The sequence below is a fragment of the Pangasianodon hypophthalmus genome, chromosome 2 (genome assembly GCF_027358585.1).
Source record: "Pangasianodon hypophthalmus isolate fPanHyp1 chromosome 2, fPanHyp1.pri, whole genome shotgun sequence".
In the NCBI taxonomy this organism is placed as follows: domain Eukaryota; kingdom Metazoa; phylum Chordata; class Actinopteri; order Siluriformes; family Pangasiidae; genus Pangasianodon; species Pangasianodon hypophthalmus.
Window position 1 is genome coordinate 19,467,380 of NC_069711.1, and position 14,887 is coordinate 19,482,266.

The window sequence follows — 14,887 nt, forward strand, 5'->3', positions numbered from 1 at the left end:
TTGTACATAGAAATTCAATACTTTTATTTTACATTCATACACATATACAGTTAGCTTAATGCATTTTAGAAAAAGCCCAATCCCAAAAAAAAAAAAGAGTCCTAAAGATGCACAGCTCAAGCAATAATGAATTTGCATTTTTTTTTCCTCTTTGAAATTTGAACTGGTGAAAAGCATGTAAAAAACCATGTACACACACAAAATGGAAAAACAAACAAAAAAAAATTAGGACAGGTGGTGTCCTTCAGTTGTACCTTAGCAGAGTAACAGAAAGCAATTCAGTCACCACTGAGAAAGGCACCTTTAATACACAGTGTGTATACATAAAGAGGGCAGAAAGCGCAGTAATACAACTTTTACTGTAGCTTCTAGAACAATGACAAAAATGTAAACCTTCACTTGCTAACAGAAATAGTCACATTTCTATACAAACACAATTGAAGTGAAATAACTGTTGTACCATAGCAGTATGTTTTTAATGCATATTTTAATATTTAATTAAAGATCGGTTCTGCCAGCAGAGCGCAATCTTGGGAATATAACTATGCATTGTCACACTTCTTTGCAGTTTCTTACTTTAATGAATGTCAACCAGTAGCAACCCACCTCATGCAATGTTTTACACTTTGAGAGCAGCCATTATTCTCATATACAAAAAACCCAATTAGAGGCACAGCCAAGATGTGATTTTGTAAAGGAGGCCATTCTAGTGTGGTATATCCTGTACACATAAAAAAAAAATCTCTGGACACAAGTCTTTACGCTGCCATAAAATATACCAACCTTCAATTAAAATTCCAATACTTTCCGAAAAGTAACTTCTTTGATATATTCCATCCTCCTTTTTTTCAACAAAATAAAGCTTTTTTTTTTTTTTTTTTTAAATAACTGAAAGCTTAAAAACACTCAACATTACTGTATATTTATATGCAAATATAAACAATAAAGTGACAAGAGACCTTATGTGGTTCTATGTTCACATATAGAGGAAACCCGTAGAATGGCATTAAATGCCTTGATTATTTTTTTTTTTTTTCTTCTTGTCTGATCAACACAGTGTGGCACTACAGTTTTAGATGATTGTCCAAGTAGGGCTCAGAGAATGCTGTGGTTCAGCCCTTGTGTGTTTGTGTGTGTTCAGCAGGCCTTGGTCAAATCTGGCAGATCTGCTGTGGACACACGGTACTGAATCTTGGTGTTGGTGATGGCACCGTGCTTCTGTCGCAAGTGCAGCCGAAGCTGGCTCTTATGGCGAAAGTGCAAGTTGCATTTCTCACACTGCAAAACAAACACAAAAGGTTCTTAAGTGTCAAGTTCAGTTATTAGAATCATGCAACTTCATAATACAATTCCACTCAAGTTAAGGTGTGCTTTTCACTGTACTCACATGGTAAGGTTTTTCTCCTGTGTGTATGCGCAGATGACTCTTGAGCGTCTGCAGGTGTCGGAATCGTGTGCCACAGATTTCGCAGGGATATGGCTTCTCTCCTGTGTGGATCAGGACGTGGGCGCGCAGGTGAGCTACCTGGATGCAAAATATAAAATGAACATTGTAATACAAATAGTTTTGGTTCTGAAATCTGATTGACGTTCAAAGCCGTTGTAAAATCCTTGATATATGCATACCTTTATCTACATCACAGTAATTGAAGTATGTATTAAATGTGCCAGGTTTTAAACAATAAAGCCATTGTTCCATCCATAGAATACCCTAAATCTTTGCCCGTTATGCTGCTTAGCAACCAGAGCTTAACTGTTAACAGACTACATGGAGTGGAGCAAAATTGTTTATTGTGAATATTATTGGGAATAAATTAAACTATATTTTTAAATATTGGACTTTGTCACCAGTTTTATAAAAGTAACAAGCCACACAAGAGCAAGTGTTAGAAATTTGATCACAAGTAAGGATGTTCTTAGATGTTGTGTAAATAATAATCTAATAATTACATCTGAACATGAGGAGAGGTATTAGGAAGTACCTGAACGAATCGAGCCCCGCAGGTCTCACACTTGTATGGCTTTTCTCCAGAGTGGATGCGCGTGTGGGTCTTGAGGTTAGCTGGTCGATTGAACTGTGCGCCGCAGATGTTGCATCGATACGGCTTCTCTCCTGTAAAGTGAACGAGACCATTAGAGGGATGGATCTATAATCTGCACGATGCAAGTCCATTGAGATTAGTCTTTTTTTAAAAAAAATAAATAAAATAAATAAAGGGAAAAAAAAGAAAAAACAACAACCTTTACCTGTGTGTACCGTCTTGTGGCTAGCGAGGTTTCCCTTGTAGCGGAATGCTGCTTGGCAACGGTCACATTTGTATGGCTTGTCGCTGTGCACCTGAAGCATGTGGCGTTTTAAGACTTCCTCCTCTGCAAATTTGGAGTCGCATTCATTACAAAAGTAGGTACCGTTTTCTGTAGACAAAAAGATACACAAATGAAGCCAACATATTAGCACATATGTCGTCTCTGGGAGTGTTCAGTGAAATTTAAACATTGTGTCCAAATTGGGTTCTTAGGTTTTACAGCAAGTCTAACGAGGAAAGCTTATAGCTTCCAGTGTTGTCCTAAATAATAGAAAAACTGTATAAATGTGATGTTTTGGTCAGACTGTTCCTTTAAACACTTTCAGTAAATATAAATACACAAGAGAAATACTCACCACAGCTGGAGTCGGAATACTCAGAGTGCAGCTCGGCCATCTCCTCATTAAGGCGCGAGCCAGGAGTGTTGGGACAAACATCTGAGTGTTGGGGGGACTGTGAGCCACAGGATGTGCACTTTAAGTGGCTCAGATAAAGAGAAGAGTGGCTGTCACCATTCCTCTGTGTACCCTCCAGACTTCTGCCAAAGGAATAAATGTGAGGCTTTACTTTTTTTTCCCCTTTTTGTTGCTTTTCACACAGCCACTTCTTGCACTGTCACACTCACTTTTAGACATTTAACTTTGACACATACTGGCTAAGGAGATAAATAGTCATTTGGAGTGCTATAAGATAGATGAAGGAAAATTCATTCTGAGTTTGTAGAGAGGCAGTGAGGATAAAAAAAAATTGTGTCTCCAAACACTGCTGGACAATTTTACACAGTTGGTCCCATTATTATTAATCCAAAATCCTGAGGAATAGTACTGACTGTTCTTTGCACAGTGATTTCACTAAACTTAGAGAGCTTGTTAGTAAAGTCATCAATTGTTCTCAATGAGATCCACTCATGCTATTAAGCACAAATTTGTGCATTTTGCATGCATATCAAGAAATTCAGTGGACGCATCATTGTAGAAATAGATGAAGATCGATGAAGGAGTGTGTGGTCTAAGAATACAAGATCTTTCATGCTTGGACTCAGTCTTTATTTTATCAGATTGTATGGGATCACATACATGCTTTAAACCATGCCACTGTATATAAAATAGCTAGCGCACTCACCTGTTAATGATATTGTTGAGGCGGCTGGCTTGGGGCACAGTGAAGTCATCTCCATGTTCAGTGATCTTTGTGCTGGCAGGCTGCATGTCTGGCTGCTCAGATTCAGGTGAGGGATGGAAAGCCAGCCTCTGGGGTGAGCGCATCTCAGGTTCATGAGTGCTGCTCTCTTCCTCCTTGGTGCTCTGATTGAGCACAATGAATTTATATTTTTTCCAGTTGCGAGCCTTTGGGTCCTGCATGCCCTGTGGAGTCGGAGGCTGAGAGGCGTGCGAGAGTGTGGCATTCTTGCTGCTGCTTGATTCTGTGGGTGAATTGGGCTGGCAGTCAGATTTTAAAGGGCTCTGCGGGCTGCTAATCAGAGCTTTGTGCCCGCTGGAGGCCATACCCACAGAGTAGGGCTGCTGGCTCAGCTCGCCTTCAGCCAAAGGAACCTGCTCTTTGCCCACGTCTCTCTGATGCTCCTGGGCCAGGCTCGCGAGTCCGTGCTTTCTAGAATTCATAACAATGGACTGAGCCAAGCCTTGCAAGCTCTCCCTTTTCATTTCGTCGTTTCTCCCCAGCACCCGGGAGGAGTAGGCGTCAGAGTGGCATGAGCTCGAGTGGCTGGCGTTGGAGCTGCGTGCAAAGTCGTCGCCTGGTGGGCAGTGCTTGTGTTGGAGGATGCCTCCTTTGGCAAAGTCGGGAAAAGTGTTTTTGGTGTCTGTCAGCTTACAGAGGGGGAAAGGGAATGCCTGCATGGGGATCTGGCTATAAATATGATAGGAGCTGCTGGGAGTGTTCACTCCGGTAAATATGGCACCATAAGGCCTTCCGTCACGGAAAGAGCCGGATCGTCCTGCCATGTTCTCCACAACCTCATGTGGCCTGTAACCGTGAACATCTTGAGGTAAAAGCAGAGGGCTGACCAGGAAATCCTCTCTGGGCAGTTTGATGGAGGAGTCACTGTAAAGAAACAAATTATGTTGTATTATAAATGTACTAATCAGTATCAGGTATAGTTTATCAGAAATAAGGCCACAGACACCAACAGCACTGTCTAGAACATTAAAGGCACTACTGTTATTAGTGTTGTTATGGGCAAGTTTTCCAGCTGCTATATACATGGAATAGTGTTAAATCTACATTCAGGTCCCTGCAAAAGTCATTTGAGACACATACCTGGACTTAATGAATCTGTGGCAGGTGTCGACAACGTGGTCCATCTGCAGGTAGATGGCCGTGTTCATGACCGACATGATGAGGCTCTCTTTCAGCGCGAGACGGGAAGTGTACATGAACTCCAGGAGGACTGCAAAGCCTTCTGGGTCAACCTTCGGGTCCAGACTTATGGCGTTCATGTTGCATTTTAGAGAGTCAGTGAATATTGAATAAAAGAGCCCACTGTGAAAATAAGGCAGATGAGCACAGTTTTAGAACAGGGCTCCTCTTAGGTCTTAAAACATAAAAATCGCAGACTATAATTTCAGTGCATTACCACTAAAATATTATAAATAAAAAGCCCCAGACTTGAATAGCTGTAGAGTACCTGCATGCCATGAGGACAGTCTTGTGAGCGCGAAACTGCTGTCTGTTGACCAGAATGGTGACGTCTGTGAGGATGTCTCTGCTGCGCAGCCGGTTCAGGTTGAGCAGGACGTCGCTGGCATGGCGTGTGAACTGGATGCAGCTGTCTGCTGCGCAAGACATTTTGTCAAGATCTGTAACGAAACGTCAAACAATGAGTTTTGGTGTCCCATTCACATATGCACACTACCTACTGGAAAATGAAAGAACACTGTGGGAAGTGGGCTGGGCAATTCCTCATGATGACATTAACCCATGTGAAATTAACAATGAAGGTAATGTGTCAGGGTTGAATAAACAAAGTACTGCTCATCGCTGTGAATGCCTTGTATGGTTTGGTATAAATCAATAACTAAATTTTTATTCATTATTTGAAATGTTGACAAATGAATCATTGCAATCCCTGAGATATTTGTTTCCAGTATGGGATTGCCATCAATAGGAGACCTTTTTAAAAATAATAATAATAATAAAAAAAAAAAAATTACCACAAATATTTTTCACTTCTATCAAATATCTTTCATTTTTACTTCTCTGCCTCACAAAAGTGTTTGAAGAAATATTCCAATTTCAAACTAATTATCAACTTTAAAAACGTTTGATATTAAAAATTCACACAAAAGAAGTTGAAAATATTAATTTTACTACTTTCATTTTTGACTATTATGCTCCCAAAATTAATGTGGTGTAAAAAAAAAAAATCTGTATTTAAGAAACAGACATAACTGGTTTATTGCTATTTAATGTTTAAGTGATGACTGTAGTTCTGACATGAGGCCACTGGGTGGCGCCACAGACCGAATAAACAGGAGCAAGTCGCTGCGGACAAAACAGTCTCTCATCCCACTGAGAAACATTTCGTCTTACTAACTTTAGGGGTTTAAGTATTGAAAAAGGCAATATATTATACGAATTCTGTATTTCAGAAGATAGGGACTGAATTTAAAGCAGGAAGAAGTGTTCCAACAGCACAACAAACAGCTCAGAGTTGGATGTCTAAGTGACAGCAGTTTTAATCCGTCAAGCTGTTTACTGACATGAAAGCTGACATTTTTAATCAACACTCACATTAGATGTTCTCTCTTCATTAGAACTGTCGGTCAAACAGTGAGAAATAGAATGAGACAGTCTTTAATTATGCTATAAACATGTGTTATGGGGTTAAGACGTTTAGTATCCGCTTTGAGAGAAATTCCGCTTCAGTGTCCTAGCAACACTCAAACTCAGGTGTGCGCGCGCGCGAGAGAGAGCGAGAGAGAGAGAGAGAGAGCGCGAGCCCACATGTACGTCTGAAATCAACAGGTCCTTACACACAGAATTGCTGAAGTATTTGAAACATCCTACATGACAGATTTGGACATTTACATTTACACACACAAAAGCCCACAGATCGATTGACATTAACATATTCAAAATATATTGCCTAGCTTCCAGCTGGTCAATCAATCAGCCCATCTCTTCCAGCTAAACTGATCAATAAATGAGATTTTCTGATTGTGTTCTTTTCTTCTAAACAACCTGCTGCATTAGTAGAAGTGATCCACAAACTGTTTCCATGCACCAGCACTCACCAGACCGTCTACCAGCCTGACCTGCGTTCTTGCAGCTGCTCAGAATCAGCTGGGTTTTTCAGCAGGGAAGTGTTTAGGCATATTGATGTATATAATATATTCTACTATACAGTAGCCCTTCAGCTTTATTTTCTTCTGCAAACAATCTTTTATCCAAGAAGTCATCATGGCACTTTTTATATACCTATATACATCCTCACATCTAATGCAAATTCTCTCAGACTGTATGATACAGTACTTAGAATGTTGCACATACATACATACTGACATGTTCAGAACTTTATTCTCTACACCATCTGTACACATTGCACACTGCAGAGTTGAGTATATATTCGTCTTGGCCTATCTACCTCTCGAATTTTATTCTTTTTGCCCCCCTTTTGGTAACTAATTCACTGCTTTGTTTCCGTGTGTTAATGGAGCAATTGCCAAATCATATTCCGTGCAAGTGAAATCTTTATGTAATAAAACTTTGGTTTTTCTTGGCAATAAACGAGAAAGTGCATTATAGATGGTCAAAACGGAACGGGACCACGCGTTACCATGGTTACCACAGGCGGCATTCTATTTTGCCAGACCACTCGCTCGGTCGCAGCACGCGGTCCGAGACGCACGCGGTTTGAGACGCAGCCAAAGGCGGGATGAAGTCATGGCGCTCTCGGTCCAAACCCACCGCGCTTTGGTTAACCCGCTGCACAGTCTGTCCCCAATCAGCACGCTCACTCTGGTGTTTCTGATCGCTTCCTGCAGTTTTGCGACCACAAGATGTCACTAAGTGTTTAATATTGATCTGACCGCTTAGTAACGAACCTCTGTCAATGAACTCACAGGTTCCCTGCCCTGGTCCTGGAGTACACAGTGCCCTGCACATTTCACTGTTTTATTTTCCTTCCCTGCTCCAACACACCCACTTCACCTGTTCATGAGCTGAGTAGTTGAATAAGATGTGTTCAGAGCAAACATTAAAATATACAGGACAGGGGGTCCTCCAGGACCTGAGCTGGGGATCTGTGAATTAACTCATGAGGGTTTACACACACACACACACACACACACACACACACACACACACACACAACAACAACGACCATCCTAGCAACTTTAATGGGAATACCTGCAGCGACTCACTAACATTCAACTGTTTGGCGAGACATTCATATTTATTCATTCATTCATACATCAAATGCTTACATACGGGCTGAGAAACAGAGCGCGTGCATGTACACATGCACCCTTTTCTACACTGGTATAATTCCAAACTCTACATATAAATATTAGTGTTGAAGTGTTTGCCGAGCACAAGCCGCAGGTTTGCTAGTTCTGCTCCAGAAATAGCGAGCATGTGCGGCGCCTTCACCAACACTGATTTATGACCCTCATGCTAAATGCCAAAGTCTAGTGCACGACCTGTTTGCAAACGATCGAGTCCCACGCTAATAACGACGCAACCCAAAAGCACAAATATCTGCTTATGTATTTGTCATGAGAGGGAAATCTAGATCCTCCCAGGGATATAAACATAAGTCTGTCTCTAATTGTATTAGCAGTGAAACACGCGTGCTGCTTATTGGGCATAAAGCGCGCTACTTAAACGCGTACAAGCTGATTATCTAATAGTCTGAGAAGAGAGAGAGAGAGAGAGAGAGAGCCTGGGCATGGTGAGGAGAGAGGGAGAGAGGGAGAGATAGAGAGCGGGGATAGGGATAGAGGGAGCCTGAGTATGGAGAGCCTGAGCAGGGCAGGGAGAGAGATAGAGAGCCTGAGCAGGAGTAAAAAGAGTCTGAGCGGGGATAGAGAGAGAGCGGGGAGGGATAGATAGATAGATAGAGATAGATAGATAGAGAGAGAGAACGAGAGAGAGAGAGAGATAAGGGAGCGCGGAACCGTTTGGATTTCGACCAACTGAACTTAAACACAGTTGTAGAGCACCGCGCTGTAGAGCGCCGAGGTAACGGCTCCGCTCTTCTCCTCAGTCCGTTAGCTCTTTAACCTTTTCTTAAACGCGTTCACTTCAGCAACAGGTTAAACTGAAGAGTTTTCTAAAGGCGTGTTTACGGCGCGCGAGCTGGAAACTGCAAGGCAAAGTGGAGTAAAAAACCTCAACAATGTGACTGAAGGCTAAACGGCGCTGTTAGCTGTGAGCGCTGAGCTAGCGACCAAATTAGTAACGTGAACACACTGACAGCTCTGCTCCGAGCCATTATTTAACACAAAACAGATGTACTGAAAAGTAAAAACACCACCACAAGCGCGCTGCCTGTAAAATCACCAACAGGACCAGAAAAACACACACACAAAACACAAAACAAAACAAAACAGCCGTCAAACTGCCTGGAAATTCACAGCGCGAGACTCCGAGCCCTGATTAAAACAGTTAATAAACAGAGTGAGCGCTCCACCACTCAATACCCCTGCGGACATTTCAGAGACTTTTAAGTTCAGACGGTACTTTAGTTAGCTAATCCTCCTGGCCAAACAGGCAGCGCGTCAACATTTTCTCCATGTTCAAACACACACGCACACGCACACTCGCGCGCACGCGCTCGCGCCGCAGCCCACGACACAGACCGAGCTCAAGCCGTAACAGTGTCTCGTGCTGCCTGCTGGATCGGTCAAGGGCAAATACCACCAAAGCGTCCTGACAAAACATTAACACTGACCCGCACTTCAACTACTTCACAAGAGCCCTGGCAATCAATCACGAAATAAGGTTTTGAAAAACTATCCTACGGAACATCTTTGATAAAACACCTGCGCCGATCAACAGTAGCACAGAACAAGCTGCACATTATTGAGAGAAAAAAAAAAAAGAATTAAAAAAATCATCACCTGGTAGTGCTTTCCTAGAAACTTCTTGCATCACCACTTCTAAGAACCCCTGTTCTAAGAATCAGCAGAGCTCAATTCTCGGAATTTGAGCTTGTGGCCGTACCATTTTTACAGGGCGGGGGTGTGCGTGATTTTAACATACATCGCTATTTCATGAACGTTGTCCCGACATTTTCACTCATACCACTATATGAGGTGATTTAACTCTATTGATGTATAATGTATATCGTAAATGTTTCCAAAAAAGAGAAAAATCCTGCTAATTTAGTAGGGCAAAGTGGTTTGGAGTGTGTGTTGCTACCTCTGACTTGGACTCTTCCAGACACAGACAGTCATGTGATCCGAAAGGGGAAAAAAACCTGGCAACGTAAGCTGTGGAGGCTACGTCCAAAGCCGCATACTACCGTACTAAGTAGTATGTCAAACGCTATGGTGACACACTGTTTAGTGTGCTAGCGTAGCCCGCGTGCTTAAGCCCAGCCTCAAATTTCTCAGAACTAATTTGCTATTCTGAGTCCATTCGCTGGCGTGTTAAAGCCTCCACAGCCATACACTATACCGAGTGTACACGGAGTTCCTATTCACACGGACCGAGCTGTTTTAGCCTGTCGCTCTGCTCATATTTAGTTTTTTTTTTCTTTTTTTCTTTTTTAGAAATACGTTCCACTTTTCGTTCCTCTTCGGTGCGGACTGCTGCTAAACAATGAGCAGGGGTTTATTTATGTTTTTGGTTTGAGCAGGATTAAGCCTAAAGGCATTATATATTTGAAAAACTGATATTTTTTTCCCTCACGTCTTGGATTTTATAATGTACATTCCGTGTGGTGTCTCTTGCCTGCTTTTGTCCTTGTCGAGCTATATGTGTCAGAAACGTGCATGGCATTGCTGTAAGTAACGGGTTAATATGCTGGTGTACACGTTCAGTGTGTGTTTTAATAGCATTTAAGAACATTTAGAGTTGTGAGTAGTTCCAGTAGACGTGCATTGCACAACAAAGTGCATTAGTTTTACTCCTGCTGGGTTTCATTACAGTGTTTCCAGCTGCATACAACTGAACAGTGCAACTGTTATTTCAACATTAACACTGTGAATTAAGTTATTAAGCTGTGTAATATCCAGGTGTATGCTATATCACTGAAAAGAAAAAACCTAAATGTATTGTTATTCACCAAGTAAGCAGGTTTAAGTGTTGGTTTAACTCTTTAATATTAGTTCAAATGATGTCTAAACCTTTTCATGCTTTTGACCAAAGTAAGCAGCAGTAGTGCCTTGTGTTTATATATAATACATACATATATAAGTATATAGCAATATATTATATATTGTATTATATTGTATATAAGAAAATATATTGAATATATATGTATATATATTGAATATATATATTCATATATTCAAAATATGTGTATATAACATACACACATACATCGACTCACATACTGAATGTAACTAAAAAAAATAAAAAGTACAGTGTTGCTAGTACCAGACTTCTAAAGTGACACGGTAGACGTGTCATTAAGAGAATCACCAAACACAGAGGCAAAATCTGCAGGTATTTTGCTCTGATTTTACTCTAAAAGGCAATAATACTTGCTCTCACAGCCTGCACTGAGCATGCAGTAGTGACAGGTTAGCTTGAGAAGAATATAGGGTGGTGTGAATGTGTGTATACGTGTGTGAGCGACAGCAGCTGATAACACATGCAGGATAACTTTTATGAAAATGGACTTAATTTTTTTGGGCACTAAAATATATTGGGCTTTTAATTTGAGAATTAAGTAATTCCACTTGTTTGCACTTAGTGATGGAGGAGATGTATGGACAAGTTGCGTGGACAAGTTCAAAAAACACAGATAAAATAAGAACAGGTGAACTCGCTGCTGTGTTGGAGAAAGTCACCTAACTGTGTGTCCAAACTAAACACGCTGTCCTGTGGGTTAAAGGGCAATCAGGTTTTATCTGTAACACGGTTACAAGCAGTTACATTACAGACAGATTCAGTTATTTCACATAGAGTGCCAAAATAATAATAACAACAATAACAACAACAACAACAATACTACTACTACTACTAATTTTTGTTATTATTATTATTAGTAGTAGTATTAGTATTGTGTAATTATAATTGAATATTAAAGTCATTAATATTATATTAAATGCACACAATTCTTATATGTATTAGTGTCATGGATGATATGAGTGTCTTATTGTTTCCAGGTGTTGATGCATAACTGAGATTCCTTGAGCTTATTATTGTTTTTAAAGAAAATAATTCTACATTTTTGTTATTGCCAGCCACATTGTACATGCATCACTGAATTGGAATAATGTCATTGTCTAAACAATGTTAAGGCACAAAATGTTCTAGATAAACGTGGCCTGGCCTTTAACCCACAATAGAGCGTGTTTAGCTTGGTGACCGAGTTGGGTGAGATTCTGCAGCACAGCAGCTAGTTTACTTGTTCTTATTTTATCTGTGTTTCTTTATCAGAAGTGGCTGATCTATGTAACTAATTTTACCTAATTAATGTAATAGACGTAAGTTGACTCAGTCTGAGTAGAATATTTCGCTCTATTCAATTTGAAGAGTGTGATATTGTGGGAAAACAACAAGCCATACGCCTGCATGCTTCGACAGCACAGCGAGTGTGTGTGCTGATTGGGCAGGGTTGCATATTTTTCAACCTGAGACCTGTTGCTGACATGGCAGAGCAGCACCTTCTGATATGAACAGTTCTGTCATTTTTGCCTGTAGGTTTGCAAGTATTTGTGTACGCATACACAGTGTACTGGTAAAGGTTATTTTCATATAATGTGCAGTCTGCGGGTAATTTACAAAGCAGGCTTTCTACTTTTGCAGTACTGAAAAGGCTTTGACCACTGACAGCTTCTTTCCCTGATTGTCACAAACCACAAAGTGTTCATGTAATTCTGTATTTTGTGCTTGTTTGCATATAATTTAATATGAATTTGTTATTATCTTTGTGCAAATATAACTTTGCAGCTGCAATAAAAGGATTTCTGTCCGTAACTCTGATTTCAGCTCTTTAATTTATACGCTGTCTCAGATCAAGGACATTTCAAGTGAGACATTTGGCACATTGAATTTTATTGCCTCTCTGGGAGATTGTAAAATCTAGTTAATGATTCTTTAATCTATAATGTGACATATGACACACACTAATCACTTTTATCATGTCCGATTACAATCAGCTGTTATTTTAACATGATCAGAGGAACTATTTTGTTAGAATTTTAAAATTATGGTTAAACAAATTTTTTTTGCACACTTTTAAAATAATGTATTTGTGTGTATATCTGTATATAATATGCGTAAAACAGGATACTAGTGGGTTATCTTCATCTCGCTGTGTGTAGGAGCTACTGTACTAAAGCAGCTTGAGGAGCGACAGTATCCTTGGTGGCTTGGTGGTGAGTAATCTCTCAGAATTGAGTTTAGCCTCAGACATACACAATTTACCTTTCCATTACACCTTAATTCATAAAATGTCTAAAATAGGTATGTGCCAATAATTAGTTATATGACATATCAAGATGTTCAGCAGGTACAGTTCTCTCTAAGCAGTGAATAAGTTTGCTTAATTTGTGCAAATTTTGAATGAAGCATCACTTGTGTCCTTCTTGGTGACGCATTTCCAGAAGTCTGTTCACAAGACACAACTTGGATTTAAAATGATTTCCTAATGTTGTATAACAAAATTATTATTGTACAGATTCTGTCATTGAGTTATTTAAAAATGGCTGTAGATGTAATATAGACTTTCTTGGGATGCAGACAGGGTCCAAAACACACAGAGGCTATTTTATAAAAACAATTATGTCAACACCACTATATTACAGCAAAATTACACTCAACTTCAATACTGCTGATGCTCAAAGCATGTCAATAATATGATCAACAAATGAGAAATAATAAAGTACAATGCCACGACTTACAACAGTTCATTTTGTCTAATGCTTCACATCAGAGCCACCTGAGGACTCCGGCTAATGATGGAAGTCCGATGATTGCTGCTTAGCTGTGAGCTGATAGTTCTGTAGATAAACTAGTGATCGAAGGGCTGGCAATATATCACTACACCTGCCTGACCTTCAGTAAATTCATTTTCAAATAAAAATCTCTGGTAATTAGAATTAGCTGTTTTGACATGCAGTACTATTCCGAACAAAGACATGTTCTTGCACTTTCCCCACAGGCCTTAAAGTGTTTTTGTGTTTTTTTTTTCACTTTAAATTACACCTCAGTATTAAGCAGAGCCCAATTCTATACGAATAATAAATATCTATAAATACGAAAAACTCATTACACACCCAACTAATCGCGCACAACACACTCCAGCCTGTAGCCATTTCCTCATGCAAACATTAAAAACACACACATTCCAGAGCAAAAGCCAATCGATTAAAAAAGTACTGTAGCACAAAAAACTACTAAACCTACTAAACTAAATATAGTATATGGTATTGTGAGGGTGTCTGCAAGTGAGATCCACTAGCAGCTGATCATAATGATGATGATGATGATGATGATGGTCGTGGTCATGGTCGTGGTGGTGGTCCAGCTGTATTATGACATTTACCCTTGTTGATGTTGTTTGTTGCGTCTGCTCCCATCACCTCTGGTATTTTTAAATTATTATTATTTTTAATATCTGAGATTCTTTATGTTTAATCCACATTGTATTATACACCCTATCAAGCCAGCACAACAAGGTAATTGCAAGATAATAAACAATGGTAATTGACTAGAACCACAATCTGGAATCATATTGATGTATAAACAATTTCTGTAAAACATGTAAAACATTTCTTTTCCTATCGCTTAACATGATATTTTTTTGGAGCGACATTGTCACATATTATAGCCACACGTCTGGGTAGGGAAGTCAAAGTGTAGTTTATTGTGTTTTTATTACAGTTTTCTGATATCATAAACCATGATAAAAGCAATTATTATGATATGAAAATGTAATAGCACTACATGCCCTAGAATAAACCAGAGGGACAACCTGTTAGATGTCTAATTGCTCTTATGTCCCAGCTCTTCTTTTCAGTCATGCTGTTTCTACTTCACATTTCTAAGGACGGTCAGGATAAACGTTAAAAACAGGGTGAGAGAAAGTGAAGGAATTGACATAGACGGTTCAGTTTGGGGCTCTACATTTTTGCTCGTTTTGGAAAAAAAGGAGAGAAAAAGGAAAAGCAAGCACTGGTAAGAAAGGTCTCCATAGTACAAAAGCTTAAATGATCTCTTCTTTCTAATCTGTGTCCACTTATCTTATTCTCTGAGGGTCTATTTACAAAGAAGATCATATATTTAACTTGGGTTAAATGATTTGTGGACAGATGTTTGAACAGCCTGGTGTATCTCACAATCTACTGCACGTTTGCCTAGTTTTGTCTAGGAACACAGGGAAATCGTCTTGTAAATAATTTGTGCTTTTCTGTATGCAGTTGCTTTACTATGAGCAGGAC

At 39.8% G+C, this 14,887-nt stretch overlaps 2 protein-coding genes across 7 annotated transcripts in view; one reads left to right on the forward strand and one right to left on the reverse strand.

Moving 5' to 3' along the window:
• On the reverse strand, positions 1 to 9,484 carry bcl6aa (BCL6A transcription repressor a). 4 transcript variants are annotated; one of them, XM_026923318.3, is made up of 9 exons: positions 9,392 to 9,484; positions 4,954 to 5,125; positions 4,587 to 4,808; positions 3,429 to 4,370; positions 2,663 to 2,844; positions 2,248 to 2,415; positions 1,983 to 2,113; positions 1,388 to 1,525; positions 1 to 1,278 (listed from the first exon to the last, which is right to left on the reverse strand). In XM_026923318.3, the coding sequence occupies exons 1-9, from the start codon at positions 9,420 to 9,422 to the stop codon at positions 1,138 to 1,140; spliced, it is 2,127 nt and encodes a 708-aa protein (XP_026779119.1). In that variant the 5' UTR covers positions 9,423 to 9,484; the 3' UTR covers positions 1 to 1,137. The 4 variants fall into 4 exon arrangements, with proteins under 4 accessions (XP_026779119.1, XP_026779110.1, XP_053083551.1 ...); XM_026923309.3 differs by having other exon boundaries at positions 2,242 to 2,415; XM_053227576.1 differs by lacking the exon at positions 9,392 to 9,484 and adding an exon at positions 6,563 to 9,345 and having other exon boundaries at positions 2,242 to 2,415.
• A 330-nt stretch (positions 9,485 to 9,814) lies between these two features.
• lpp (LIM domain containing preferred translocation partner in lipoma) overlaps positions 9,815 to 14,887 on the forward strand; it is a 238,827-nt gene continuing 233,754 nt past the window's right edge. For 2 of the 3 annotated variants that reach the window (XM_053227583.1, XM_053227577.1), the window contains exons 1-2: positions 9,816 to 10,278; positions 12,770 to 12,823. The gene's annotated coding sequence lies outside the window, so the exon portion shown is untranslated. Of the gene's footprint in view, positions 10,279 to 12,769; positions 12,824 to 14,887 lie in introns of all 3 variants that reach the window. The other variant, XM_053227591.1, reaches the window with a different exon arrangement.

Excerpts from the sequence above, each read along its gene's own strand:
- bcl6aa (XM_026923309.3), bottom strand. The coding sequence starts at position 9,422 with ATGCAAGAAGTTTCTAGGAAAGCACTACCAG. Across the intron at positions 2,845-3,428 it reads CTCAACAATATCATTAACAG|AAGTCTGGAGGGTACACAGA; the intron begins GTGAGTGCGCTA and ends TTCCTTTGGCAG. Across the intron at positions 2,114-2,241 it reads GACGGTACACACAGGTAAAG|GAGAGAAGCCGTATCGATGC; the intron begins GTTGTTGTTTTT and ends TTCACTTTACAG.